At 38.0% G+C, this 13,551-nt stretch overlaps 2 protein-coding genes across 5 annotated transcripts in view; one reads left to right on the top strand and one right to left on the bottom strand.

Annotated features, from left to right (window-relative positions):
- The first annotated feature begins 4,285 nt into the window (after positions 1–4,285).
- EMB2247 (protein EMBRYO DEFECTIVE 2247) overlaps positions 4,286–13,551 on the top strand; it is a 418,314-nt gene continuing 409,048 nt past the window's right edge. For all 4 annotated transcript variants that reach the window (XM_089378646.1, XM_089378647.1, XM_089378648.1 and 1 more), the window contains exons 1-2: positions 4,286–4,572; positions 4,658–4,742. In XM_089378646.1, coding sequence (XP_089234772.1) covers positions 4,398–4,572; positions 4,658–4,742 — 260 coding nt within the window. In that variant the 5' untranslated portion in view covers positions 4,286–4,397. The remainder of the gene's footprint in view (positions 4,573–4,657; positions 4,743–13,551) is intronic.
- LOC149229447 (uncharacterized) lies at positions 8,681–9,726 on the bottom strand. Its single transcript, XM_089375832.1, has 2 exons — positions 9,063–9,726; positions 8,681–8,920 (listed from the first exon to the last, which is right to left on the bottom strand). The coding sequence occupies exon 1, from the start codon at positions 9,723–9,725 to the stop codon at positions 9,354–9,356; it is 372 nt and encodes a 123-aa protein (XP_089231958.1). The 5' UTR covers position 9,726; the 3' UTR covers positions 8,681–8,920; positions 9,063–9,353.

Here is a 13,551-nt window from a genome sequence, read left to right as displayed (position 1 = left end):
AAACATATATATAAAGACAAAGGAGTATAAACTTTGCCAATAAAATTTAGAAAAAAGATATGTATAAGAACAAAGGAGTATATAAAGCAACTTCAAAGATAAAGGGAAGCTCTTATATTAAGGTTTGGTTTTAAAAAAATAATGAAACTATAACATTAACTTAACCTAATAATTTGTAAAAAAAATATGTAAAATATGCAACAAGAGTAATTTTTATTTCAAACATTTGAAATTGAGAAAAAATAAATAATATATTGCAATAAATTTGTATTTGTTTACAAATGATTAGATAATAGATGTGATATGAGACTCAATCATTCTTTAAAATTTATAAAATCCATATATTTCTTTGACTTAAAGATATAATAATAGTAGTATGTGGTTAAGGAAAAAAGACACCACACACTTTTTTTTGAGTAAAAGGTTTTTTACTATGACCAAAATTAATAATTATTATATTAAAAGTAATATAATATAGCTAAACAACAATTCATATAAAAGGTAATGATATAGGAAAGTCATATAAAAATTGTAGTTCTTGTGAGCCACCCAAAAAGATTTGAAAATGTGTATAAATAAAAGGTCGAAACATATTTTGCAATATTTTTTTTTTAAATACTTAAGATTCTAGATATCGTAAAAAACACAAAACTGAGAGAAATACATGATGACTATAGACCTCCTCTTATCTCACATTAGAGGACAAAGAACTTTGTTGCCCTATTTATATGACATCTTTCAACTGATCTATTGTTTCCTCATCTTTCTGATCCTCTTACATAAAGTTAGTTGAAGCCCTTTGATTTGATGCTTTGGACTATGCATCTTTTCCAATATTAATGATCATGTTCTTTAATAAGGTGCATTCTGCTTCTAGTATACCAATCTTTTTTCTCTATTGAAACAACTTATTCATAATTGAATCATTCTAGGAGATGTAATTATGTTCATTATCCTAAAACTTAGAAGTCATTGAAAATAGAGAGGTCATATTCCTTTGAATGCCCTCTTCATGCCTTCTCAAAGCCTTGAGGATTTCCTTAAGGCCTTGGTAATCCATTCCCTCTAGAGATGTAATAAATGAGAGTTCATATAAAATTTGGCCAAACTAGAGAACCTATAAAGAGTATTTGACAATCAGAAAAGCCCAAAATTTTGATTTCCTTAGAGAGAAATTGGCCCAAGTAAAAATAAAGAAGCAAAGCTCAAAACTAGACTTACTAAGAGTGATTTCTAAACTTTCCAAAATACAAAGCTAGAGCTCCAGGGTGAATTGGAAACTGGAAGGCACCGAGCCCTTTGAAAATAATGAGGCTTTCCATGAAGTAGTCTCCAAAAAACTATAACCCAACTAACTATCCTCTAAAGAACACCAATTAAGAAAGCTTGCAATCATATTTCCATAGTGAAAAACCGAAGGAACACAGAAGCAATTACCTAATTGGTTCTAAGATGATTGCTTGTTCACTGATTTCCTTTGCCAATTTTGGATAAGAAATAGATCACAATCCCACCTCATTCATGGCAATCCATGAAAATAGATTCAAAGGCTTCAACATAAATGCGTTCTCACATGTAAAGAGGATGGAATTATGTCATTTTTGGTCCTTGACCATCAAACAATAGTGTATCGAAGTTTGCCACATAGTCACTAAATTCTTAAGAGGTGTCTTAAATAAAGTGATCACTCCACTTCACACCTAATGGTGCTTTAGGGATGATAAAATATATGAAACCCCCATTTTTTTCAAGGTTTTTTTACTTAAATTTGTTGTTTCATTGTCCAATGAATTAGATTGTGCATTTGACTCCCTTAAGACCTAGAAGAATGATATTTTATTTAGATTAAAGGCTTCCGTGATGGTTGACACAACCTTATTATTCATAGGGTTTGGTTTTGAGATCATCATATTTATGATGATGCTAGAGTCCCTTATCACAATTAGAAATTGAACATTGCATTCCTTACAATGACAAGATCTTGAAATTAAGCATAAGTCTTTGCTTAATTATTTGTAGCTATTCCAAGTCCCCAAGTAAAAGTTGTTTACATTTCTCATTTAAAATTTAAGAACATCCCTCATGCTATGACCACCCTTATATAAATCATTATTTTTTAACATTACAAATAAATTAAAAAATTCAATACTTTAAGTAGGCTATTTAAACTTTGTAACATCATATTCACTAAGGTGTTGTCTAACTACTATAAGTCTTGGAGTTTATGGTGGGAATCCACTAAACAATTTTTGGTCAAAGCATGATCTCTGTTTGTTTGAAATGTGACTTTGACTACATATATGGATTCAAAAACTTGAAAAACTGTTAATGCATTCAATTTTTATTTTTATTTTTATTTTTTTTTAATTTTTTTAATTTTTTTTTTTTATTTATTTATTTATTTATTTATTTATTTATTTTTTTTCTTCTGCATAAGACTAAGCTATTATATTACAAAAAAGCAAAAATTACATCAGCAGTATTCAACAGAGCCGAAGCCCTGTGATTCCTGTCGTAGGACTGACAGTGAGCTCAGGAATAATCATCTCCAGAATTACAAAAGACTGACACTTGAACCAAATCGACATTCATGAGACCGACATACATATTTGGCCGAGACTGAAACACATGGAGTCTGACACAGCTATAGATAGCCGACACTGTAACAGAGAAGGACAGAATTATATAATGACATAGAACAGACACATTTAAGATAGCCATGGCTGCAAACAGCGAAAAAATTCCTTGCTTAGAACCTGTAGCGAAATGCTGGGCGAACTATTCATCATCTGTGGTGTGCGGGTCGTCCTCCATTTTGCATCTGGGAGGCTGGTGGATATCCGGTTCGGTGGGAACGTTGCGCAGCACAGGTTCACTTGGGCCTGCCCCAGGATCTGGGGAGAAGCTATCTTGGACAGGGCGCAGCATGTCAATGACTGGAAGTTGCATATCAACAGTGGGAGCCAACCCAGGAATCCGCGGAGGGCTGGCATGAGGAGCCTCTTCTTGACCCCGAGGGTTGCTGCAGTGCTCCACCGAAACCGTTACAAAGAAAGTGGAATTTGACAGTGTACATGGAATGCGGTATCTTACCATTGGATGCTCAGAGTGCCCACATTCCATCCGCTCATGGTGTTCCGCTGCTCTTCCTCTGCCCACAGCCCTTCCCCTGGTTCGTCCGCGTTCAGAAGAAACCTCGATTGAAGAGGAGGGGGAGGGGGCTTGCCTCTGAGATGAGGCCCTGCCTCTATAACTCCCGCGCCTATTGATCCCTCGTTGTCGCTCTCGCTGCATCCTTGAATTGGGCGGGTAGCAGGTGTATTCTTGCGTGACCTCCCTCGGAACCAGGCTCCCAATCTTTATACCAGGCTGCGGGTAGCAGGTATACACCACCGCCGAGTTCCCAGTCCCTATACAAGACTGCGGGTGAATGACAGGGCTGTCATACTTCGCCGAATTGCTCAAATTGAAGGAATACCCCCTCGCTGCCTCAGAACTTCCACATCCGCTCTCAGAACCCGAACAGGAGCCCACACAGTGAGCCACCACCACCTCCCTCAGGACCAGAGCATGAGCAAACGCAAATTGCGGGAGAATGTCCGAGAAGCTGTGGCTTTGAAGCGCCATGTTCCATTTACCAAGACGTGCAGTTAATGCCGAGGGTCTCGTCTGCCTTGAACCATTACTTGCTTCCTTAAATGCTGCATGCTGCTGCAACTAATGCGAATCCTTCTGGTGTACGTGGCTCGTCTGGGCGGACAGATGCCCTTATGACGAGCCCCAAACCTCCTATGCCGTATAACCACCCGCATCCGGGAGGTTAATGCATTCAAATTATGGAGGATTCACAACTCAAATTTGTGATTCAAACAAACAAATCCCTATAAGATTTTGAAAAAATTCAACCAAAAAACATGCTAAAAAATTACAAAACATATAACAAATAAACAAGTACATTCACTAACATATCTATATAAAAATATATTATTATTATTATCCTTTTAAATATCTTGATTTATATATAAATATTTATAAAAAAGTAAAATTGCTTTTGCAAAATTTTTACTTATCATTTTATTCCATGTGTGAATGAACCTCAACTCAATTTTTAAATACTAAATATTAAAAAAAATATTGCTCATCATTCTTTTATTCAAGGTGTGAATTCACCTCAATTCAATTTTTAAATACTAAATATTAAAATAAAAAATACTAAATATTAAAAATAAAAAAAATTATATAAGACGAAATATTTAAGTATATTAGACATCTGCTTAAACCCGGAATGATGGTAATTCACCACATTCATTCGCCTTCTTATCCATCGCCTCCCTCGGCATTTTGATAATATTTCCGCTGAGCGGAGAGCAGAGGAGGCAATCAGCGCCGCGGTGGCCATGGCATTGCATTCACATTCGTTGCTTTGCAGTGGGAGGACTGCCAGTAGATTAGTTCCCATATTCGTCTTCTCGACTCACAGGACATTTCCACATTCAAGAACCGTTTATTTTCGAACAGAAAATGCTCTGCTTACCAAACAAGTCCATGCCATATCCTGCAGGCGTCTTACAGGTAACCTTAAATACAGCTCTGGAACTTCAAATAAACACAGTCAGTGCAGTTCGCTTTTATTTAACGTATAAATTTCGGTCTCCAGCAAAAGCCGCAGCCAATGAAGTCTTCTCGGCACCGGAACTATCTAAGAATTTTGATTTCACTGCTGAAGAGCGAATATATAATTGGTCAGTAGTACAAGTTATCAGCCTTTCAATTATCATTAAAAGATTTCACCAAAATTAATATTATCGAATATATTTTCATATTTTCTCTATGTTAGCGTCACTTGCGATTTCATTTATTTATTTATATTTGAAGGATTCCTTGAAAAACTGCGGCAGGTTACTGTTCTATTAACATTTTTGTTCTTCACGAATAATCTCGAAAGCCAATTATTTGAATTTGTTGAAATAATGGGCGTTTTACATAGATAGATAAATAAAGTTAATTTGAAATACAATTTAGCATTTAAGCTCTTCCTTCTCACAGTAAGCTACGGAGTCAAAACAATTGTGACTTAATAAATGAATGAATGATTTTAATGACGTCACCTGGTTGAACAACCTAAGGGACCAAGAAAATAACAACCTTAACTCATCTTCATATTCTTTTCGATGTCGGATCTTCTGCTATGAGTCTTGACTAGAAGGCTAGCAATCTGATTGATCTTATCTTCGTCAAATAGATGGTGCATGTTGTCAACCTTTAGATTGTTTTCATACTGACTGCGGATATCCTCATAGGCTGCACACTCCATGACAAAGTGCCATTCCATCTCCACCACACCCTTATCGCAGAAAATGCAAGTTCTCTCTTCCCAAACCTCCTTGGGAATCTTCCACCTACCAGTCTCACATCTAAGGTGATGTGACCCTGTCCTCAACTGTGCCACTAGCACCCTTGCTTTTCCTTTAATAGTTGCCCCTAAATATGTTTTCTCCCCATGGTCACAAGTTGGATTGAACTCTTTGATGTAGTATGCTTTTTTACGTCCATTGTGATTAGTCCACATGGCAGTCCTAAATTTTTCCATCACAATTTTTTTTTTATTTCTTCATTGGTGCTAGGACATTCATGTAGCTTGATATCCCACTTACTCAACCACTTTTTGTTTTGCTTCATCCAAGTTTTCTTCCTACGATCTAATTCCTCTTCCATAGCTATCTTGGGCCAACATTGGTTATCCATGCTTTTAGCCTTCTTTAAATAGCTTATTAACCTGGTTATCGTTGTTGCCTCCAATGGGAAAGTACCTGCTTCAGCCAAAAGGATTTCATACGGGACTGTGGCTTTAACTTTGAGATTGCTAGTAATTAGTTGTTTCTGTATTCTTTCTGTCTCCAACTACAAGTTGACATGCTACTTCCCCATACCTCACAACCATAGAGAACAACCGGCGTAACCAACAAACCAAAAAGGGTTTTCTTGGTTTTCCAATCCCAAAGTTCAGCTTTTTCTACACCTATTTTGGAGTAAGTATGAGGCTCTCCATCCTCCTTGAATTCTTTTCGCCCTACAAGTCTCCCAACTGAGCTTATGGTGGAAGTCAATCCCAAGATATTTGTATTCTTTCACTATCTCCAAAGGACTACCTTTGAAAAGAAAAGTGCTTGGTTTGTCTTTTCTACTTAAAGAGAAAATCATGATTTTGGTCTTGTTAATGTTCACTTGCATCCCCACCTCCTGACAAAAGTGTTCTAAGGCCTTTAAGTGTTCTCTTAATCCATGCGTTGTTTTTGAGATTAGAATAAGATCATCTGCGTATAGAAGCAACTTTACCACATAGCTTGCTAGATGAACCCCTTCTCCATCTACTTTGCTTAACCAAGCTTCCAGCTTATCAATATATAAACCGAACAAAGTGGGGGATAGAGGACATCCTTGTTTAACACCAATATCGCTACCAAAACATTCAGACATTCCTTCACTTGTTCTGATTTTAGCTCTAACCTTCTCATAAAGTCTATGAACTGCTGCTCTATACTCATCTGGGATACCCAACTCTTCCATTCTGTTCCATAGTTTGTCTCTAGGCACTGTGTCAAAGGCTTTCTTGAAGTCCACAAAACAACAATATGTTGTTTCACCTTGCTTGTCCCAAACTTTCTCTATCAAATGTCTAAGGGTGACAGTGGTCAATGGTAGAGTGTCTAGGTCTAAAGCCTGCTTGTCCTTTTGCCCTTTTTCCCTCACTTTCTGCCCAACTGCTGATTCTTCGCTCTATCATGCTCCCAAAAAGCTTGCCCATGAGGGGGTTGACCATAATGGTGTGGTAGTTAGAAGGGTTATTGATATCTCCACTCTTAAAGAGAGGAATGACCACACTAGTAGTCCACTCTCCTGGAAAGCCGTCCTGGATGATCCCATTGAAAATTCCTTTTAAGTGAGAAGCAATTTCAGCTTTAAGCCCGTCTATGTCATCTGCTTTACCGCTTGCTAAATTCGTTGTTCCCTGCTTGATATCATCTTCTGTCAATATGTAAGCAAGTTTTGTCTTATCTCAGTTTAAGAAGTGCAATCAAATCAGATTTAAATTGGCATGACAAAATTAGCGAAATTTATTTTGCCTTAACATTTCTTCCAATCTAACAACACAACAATGTGGGAAAACAGAGATGAATACATGTCAAAAAAAGGGTTACTGGATTGCTACGGAGAAGACTTGATTCATCATTCGACACATTGTACAAATTATCTTTGTAGATTTTCCCGAAAGACTCGACAAATCCCTATGATTTTGCACATCCTATCTACATGTCAACTCGAACCTGCGTTACTTTCTATTGTTGATGTTATTTATGACTTATTTTCACAGAAAATATCTGTGGACCATAAGGCATATATGCATCATGTTACATTAATGCGCATTACTATTCCATCACACTCTAACATCCCCCCTCCTACAATGGTTATATTGACCACCACACCAAGCATGTCCTTGAATTTTTCAAACTCTGTCTTCTCCCAAAAATTTGGTGGAGATTCTTGCGACTTGGTCTTGTGTGGCACAATATGCCAATTTGATTCTTCATCTTGCACTTTTTCTCTAATAAAATGTTACATGTCAATGAGTTACAACTTAGGTTCAAGAATGAAATATTGGATTCCTGACCAATGTTATTATGCTTTGGCTGTCACAGCATAACTATGTCACCTTATCTTGTTGAACCTGTAATGTAATGATAATTCTTTTCAAGTAGATAACCTTATATGTTGCAATTACTGTTTCCTTATGTTCTGCTTCTGATATCAGTGCCAGAGCCAGTTGCTTCTTGCTGAGCTATAAAATTGCATTTGTATCTGGACTCAATGTGGAGATTCTTGCGACTTGGTCTTGTGTGGCACAATATGCCAATTTGATTCTTCATCTTGCACTTTTTCTCTAATAAAATGTTACATGTCAATGAGTTACAACTTAGGTTCAAGAATGGAGTACTGGTTTCCTGACCAATGTTATTATGCTTTGGTTGTCACAGCATAACTATGTCACCTTGTCTTGTTGAACCTATAATGTAATGATAATTCCAGTGTTGAAAACATCGGTATCGCCAAATATCGGCAAGGTTCTAGAAAATATCTTATCGGCAAAAACATCGGCAAATATCGACAAGCATAAAAAATGCATAATATATTCATTTTTTTTTCAGATTTTTAAACATATAAAGCAATAACAACATGAAATAAACACATTGGCACATAAATATGAAGAAAGCACTGATATATATGATGTCAGATAGAAATGATACATCAAAGGCGATAGCAAATCCTGCTGATCCTTGATAATTGTCCATTCAAGGACTCAAATGTGGAGAACCAATACAAAATAACATCACATATATAAAGGTATCTCATCATCATGAGTTATATGTAGCATAACAAATAAAACTAGTAGCTATCTATCTGAAATCACTGCCCTCTCCCCCTTTTACGGGAAAACATGATGGGCTGTTTACCAGGCTTGCCCCTAGTGGTAGAAGGCCCTGACCCTGCCTCTGCACCTAATGTCAAATAATGAGTGCTAGGTATGGGGCTATGCTCTCCTATATCTATAGCAGATGGTGTTGATGCTGATGCTCCCACAGTGTCCTCCTCCTCCTCCTCCTGCTCCTCCTCTGAGTGCTGCTGCTCCTCCGAGTCCTCCTCCTCTTGCTGCCCCTGTTCTAATGGATCATCTGCCACTGGCTCTAACCATGAAGGTGACTCCTCCAAGATGGGCTCCTCAGACTCCACCCTCCACTGAGACAATACATCAATATTGTCTAAGGAAATGGCATCTGGATCCATTGGTGATTCTATTTGCCTCACTCGAAGTCGGATGTTGTAATGCACATATACTAAATCATTGAGGCGTGCGAACTCCAACCTGTAAGAGTGTCAAAAAAACTAATGAGTCTTGACTCTTGACTCTTGAGTCTTGACACTTGAAAGTTGAAGGTCATAAATTAAAAATTAAAAATTACAATAAGTGTAATTGCTCAACTGAAGGCTGGAGCTCAAAGTTATACCTGTTGCGCTTTTTTGCGTGTATTTTCTCAAATACACTCCAATTGCGCTCACACCCTGAAGAGCTACATGTTTGATTCAAGATTCGTATGGCCAATTTCTGCAAATTTGGTGCCCTTGCACCATAGCTTCGCCACCAAATATCTACAACAAAATAATGAAATAAAAAATTCAAAAACTTAAAACATAATTAAACTTTCAAATAAAAGTTACATAATTGAATTAAAAAAAATAGAATTATAAGTAAGGAAATTCTAAATTGAAAATTCTAATTTCTAATGAGTGATGACTTGTCACTTATGTGGCATGAAGAGGGTCCTTTCCCTAATAGCATCATCAAAGCCAAATAGGCCAACACAATCCCGATAATACTGTATCTCGCGATTGATTTTGCTACGAAGCTCAGGATCAGGTACCATCCTCTGAATACAGGAATGGAGCCCTTCCATCACCTCGCCATCAAAATCAAAGCCGCATTTGTATGAAAATGCGGGGTTGAGGAAGAGTGCTGCTGCATGAATGGGTCGATGAAGCATCCCTGTCCACCGACTATCAATCACATCCCATAACATCATCTGCCTATCAAGGCCAACAGAACCCTTGTCTGCATAATAAGAACGAATGGCCTCCTTGGCCCTATCCATGCCCTCATACAAATAAGCCATTGCAGGCTTCTCTCCATCCACCAATCTGAGAACCTTTACTATAGGTTCACTAACTGCGCATGCTTCTTCTACTCCACGCCAAAACGTCTCAGAGTACACCATTTTTGCAATGGATTTCCCGTCCTGTCTCCTGTTGTATCTACAATTACGCCAATCATCGGACAAAAACATTTGCTTCAACTCGAACTGACATCGAAGCAAAGACTGAAGAGTAATAAAGTTTGTGGCAAAACGTGTGATCGCAGGACGCCGCAACTCCTTGTTTCTAGTGAACTTCCTCATGAGGCTAAGAACAAAAGCATGGTTATAAATAAACTTGGGGATGCTCCTAGCCATATCAACCGCCTCCTTGATGAAGGAGAGTTTCCCCATATCCTCAAGCAACAAATCGAGACAATGAGCTGCACACGGAGTCCAGAACAATGTGAGATGACTCCCCATAAGCATCTTGCTGGCAGACACATAATTAGCTGCATTGTCTGTTATGACTTGCACCACATTCTGCACACCAATCTCCCGAATGAACCCATCTAACAACTCACATATCGTTGCTGCATCTTTGATATGTTCTGATGCATCCAACGATTTAATAAACATGGTACCTTTAGGACAATGTACCAAGAAATTTAGAAGGGTCCTACCCTTCCTATCTGTCCAACCATCAGACATCACTATGCATCTAGTAACTTCCCATGTCTTTTTCAACTCCGCCAATCTAGAGTTGATGTCCTGCTTTTCTGCTTGAAGAATTGGCCCCCGCAACTCCTCATATGTGGCATTTTTGTACCCTGGGCCCACAACAACAATAGCATCACACATTGGCTGCCAAAATGGATTGGTTTTGGTGATGTTGAGAGGTAAGTCGCTCCAGAAAATACACCTCCCCATGACTCTATCTACTTCTTGCTTCTCCTTTTTTTTAACAAGTGATTTTATGCCAGGTTGTGCTCTAGGTCCTATTCGTGGAACAAAAAATGATGACCTCGCACTAGCAGTAGACTAGTAGTAGGTGATGATGTGCTAGCTGTGGAGCCCCTCCCACTACTCTCAACATCAAATTCAGGAGAAGATATCCCGAAAGATCTATCTACACGTTCAACTTTGTTTCTTTCTGCCTCTTCCTTCTTTCTGTCTTTTTCATCAATTGCCTCAAGAGCTTTTTGTATAAGCTTCGGACTAGAAACTGTACAAATCCCAACATCATGTCCACTGAGTCTAGCAAGATGGTATTTCAATCGTGTAACCCCACCTGTCATCCTGGTCCCACACAATTTGCATGTAAGATATGCACGATTTGTCCCACCATCAGGGTTCCCATACTCCCAAAATGGGTCCAAGGCTTTTGGCATATTTGTATTTTGTAGTGGGCTAACTCAAACCTAGGGCACCAAAAAAAAGTTGGAATTAGTAACTTAATAAGTAATAACCACATCATTTTACAAAACAGTTTTTTTGCTACATTATTTGCAATTTTGCAATGCGAATTGAAAATTCAATGAAAAACCATAAATGACAATAAGAGGGTGTATTTGAAAGTTAAAAAAAAATGCAGTTTGCTCTCGAATATCAGAGAAATTTGTAAGGGAAACACCAAGTAGATAATCATGGCTACATGAATAAACAACACTGTCAATAAGAGGAGGAATACGTTTCACTTCGAAGGCATTACACAACATCCAATATTGAGCACATCATTTCATAAATTCATACATAGAAATAGGCAAATGGTAAACCTACCTCACTGTTCACATTGCACGATAAGAAACTAATTTCTAAGATGAAATTTTTTTATAGAGATGAACCCCTAATATATAATAAATAGCCTCTGCAGCTATGAACTAAAAAAGATGGAGTTTGCTCTCCAAATATGGAGAAAACTTGAAAAGTTAAAAACTTAAAACCCTTCCATTTGCTCATGGGCATGAAAATCTTTTCAAATGGAAAAAAAAAACAAGCAAAATGATTGTAGGCAAATAGGCAAGCAAGAACAATCCTAAAACTAACAAAAAATTCATTAACATAGGGGTTTATTTGAACATACCTGTTAATGGAAGAAATGAAATGTCTCATTGTTCTTGAAGCTTAGATCAACGAAATCTTCGTTTTTGGTGGCGGTAATAGCTATGCAACGCTCAAACCCTCCTTGGCAGCAACCACATAGCTCTCCCCTTCCTTCTCCAGCAATCAGAAATGAAAATGATTGATAAAAAACCAAAATCGGAATTTTATAACCCGCGCAGATTTTTTTACTGTCTCCTGGCGATATATTGGATTGTCGCGCGATATTTTGCCGATATTTCGGCTCGCCGAAAATATCGCGATATTTACGAATATCACCGATATTTCGGCGATATTATCAACATTGGATAATTCTTTTCAAGTAGATAACCTTATATGTTGCAATTACTATTTCCTTATTTTCTGCTTCTGCTGATATCAGTGCCAGAGCCAATTGCTTCTTTCTGAGCTATAAAATTGCATTTGTATCTGGACTCAATGTGTAGCATGATTTAGACTTCCTGCCATTTAGCGACCCTTCCCGTTTGAATTTTTGTAATCTATGAGCTTGATTTCGTTTTCTAGCCTGAGCACAATTCCATAATCCAAGGTTCCTTTTGACATACCTTACGATTCTTTTTTCTGCCTACCAAAGTACATTCTTGGGGGCATTCTTGAATCTTGAAACCATGCCCACAGCATAAGTTAAATTTGGCCTGTTGTTTGTTAGATAAATTAATTCTTTAGCAACTTGTCATTCAAAGTTTCTTCCACCTGCCCCTGGATGGGGTGACTTGTGCAAGACACAAGGGGGGAGGCATTGTTGCCGTCCCACCCATTAATATAGAGGGTGGACATGGCAACACCTCCCCCCCTGACAACAATGCAGCACATCTTGTCAATCTCAGAAGCTATGCTCCTTAATTTGGTGCACATGATGATGGAACTGTACATGCGATACTATTTAGTGTCTGAACTCTCTTGGCGCACTCAAGGATTAAGTTGGTTTAATTCCATCTGTCATCACTGCCATACTTGAGCCTGAGCTCATAAAGCATATTGGTCATTCATGGAGGCGGAGCGTTATCACAATGCACAAAGCTAGCTCTAGGCACATGAGTTACATTGATTTTTGTTGGTACGCAAGATCATTTGGACGGTTATGGTTATTGATAATAGAATTGGGCATTCTTTGGCTGATGGGGTTCTAGGTATTTATATGGTTCTAGTGTTAGTTTTCTTTCGAACCTAGGTCATATTTTAATGTCCAATAAAATATACCCAGAACAAATAAATAATTCCTTCAGATCTGAATTTTATGACATGAAATACATTGGGTTCCTAACTTAGTATGCACAACAGAAATAAAACAATCACAAAACCAAGCACATAAAATTATTTGACACAGTTTTACCCTGGAAACCCCAATGTGGGGAAAACCAACAAATTTGGGCTTCTTATTCAGCTCAGAAAATTTGATTATAGCAAGAGTGCACTTCAGAAAACTTCAGCAGCAACTTAGCCCTGCGTAGCCTATTTTGATTAAGCTAAATCACTGTACAACCATAAAGCAATTTGGCCTGTACGACCTTGTAGAATCGGCTTGTATGGCCCAACCAAAATCGGCCTTTACAGCCTTGTCAATTCGGCCCAATTAAGTCCTGTCAAAGTGGCCCAGCCAAAATTGGCCTTTACAGCCCTATCAATTCGGCCCAGCTAAGCCCTATCAAATCGGCCCAGTTCGACCCTGCTAATTCACATTGTTCGGCCTTGCAAATTCGGCCTGTACAGCCCTGAGGAATTTCAACCTGTACACTCAGGTAATTCA

Source organism: Pinus tabuliformis, chromosome J, assembly GCF_031772625.1.
Source record: "Pinus tabuliformis cultivar Carrire ecotype Pingquan chromosome J, CPIR1, whole genome shotgun sequence".
In the NCBI taxonomy this organism is placed as follows: domain Eukaryota; kingdom Viridiplantae; phylum Streptophyta; class Pinopsida; order Pinales; family Pinaceae; genus Pinus; species Pinus tabuliformis.
The sequence above is the reverse complement of the archived record's forward strand: the minus strand, read 5'-3'. Positions and strand labels throughout refer to the sequence as shown.

Bases quoted from the DNA above. Each gene is read 5' to 3' on its own strand.
- LOC149229447 (XM_089375832.1), bottom strand. From the start codon at position 9,725: ATGGCTTATTTGTATGAGGGCATGGATAGGGCCAAGGAGGCCATTCGT.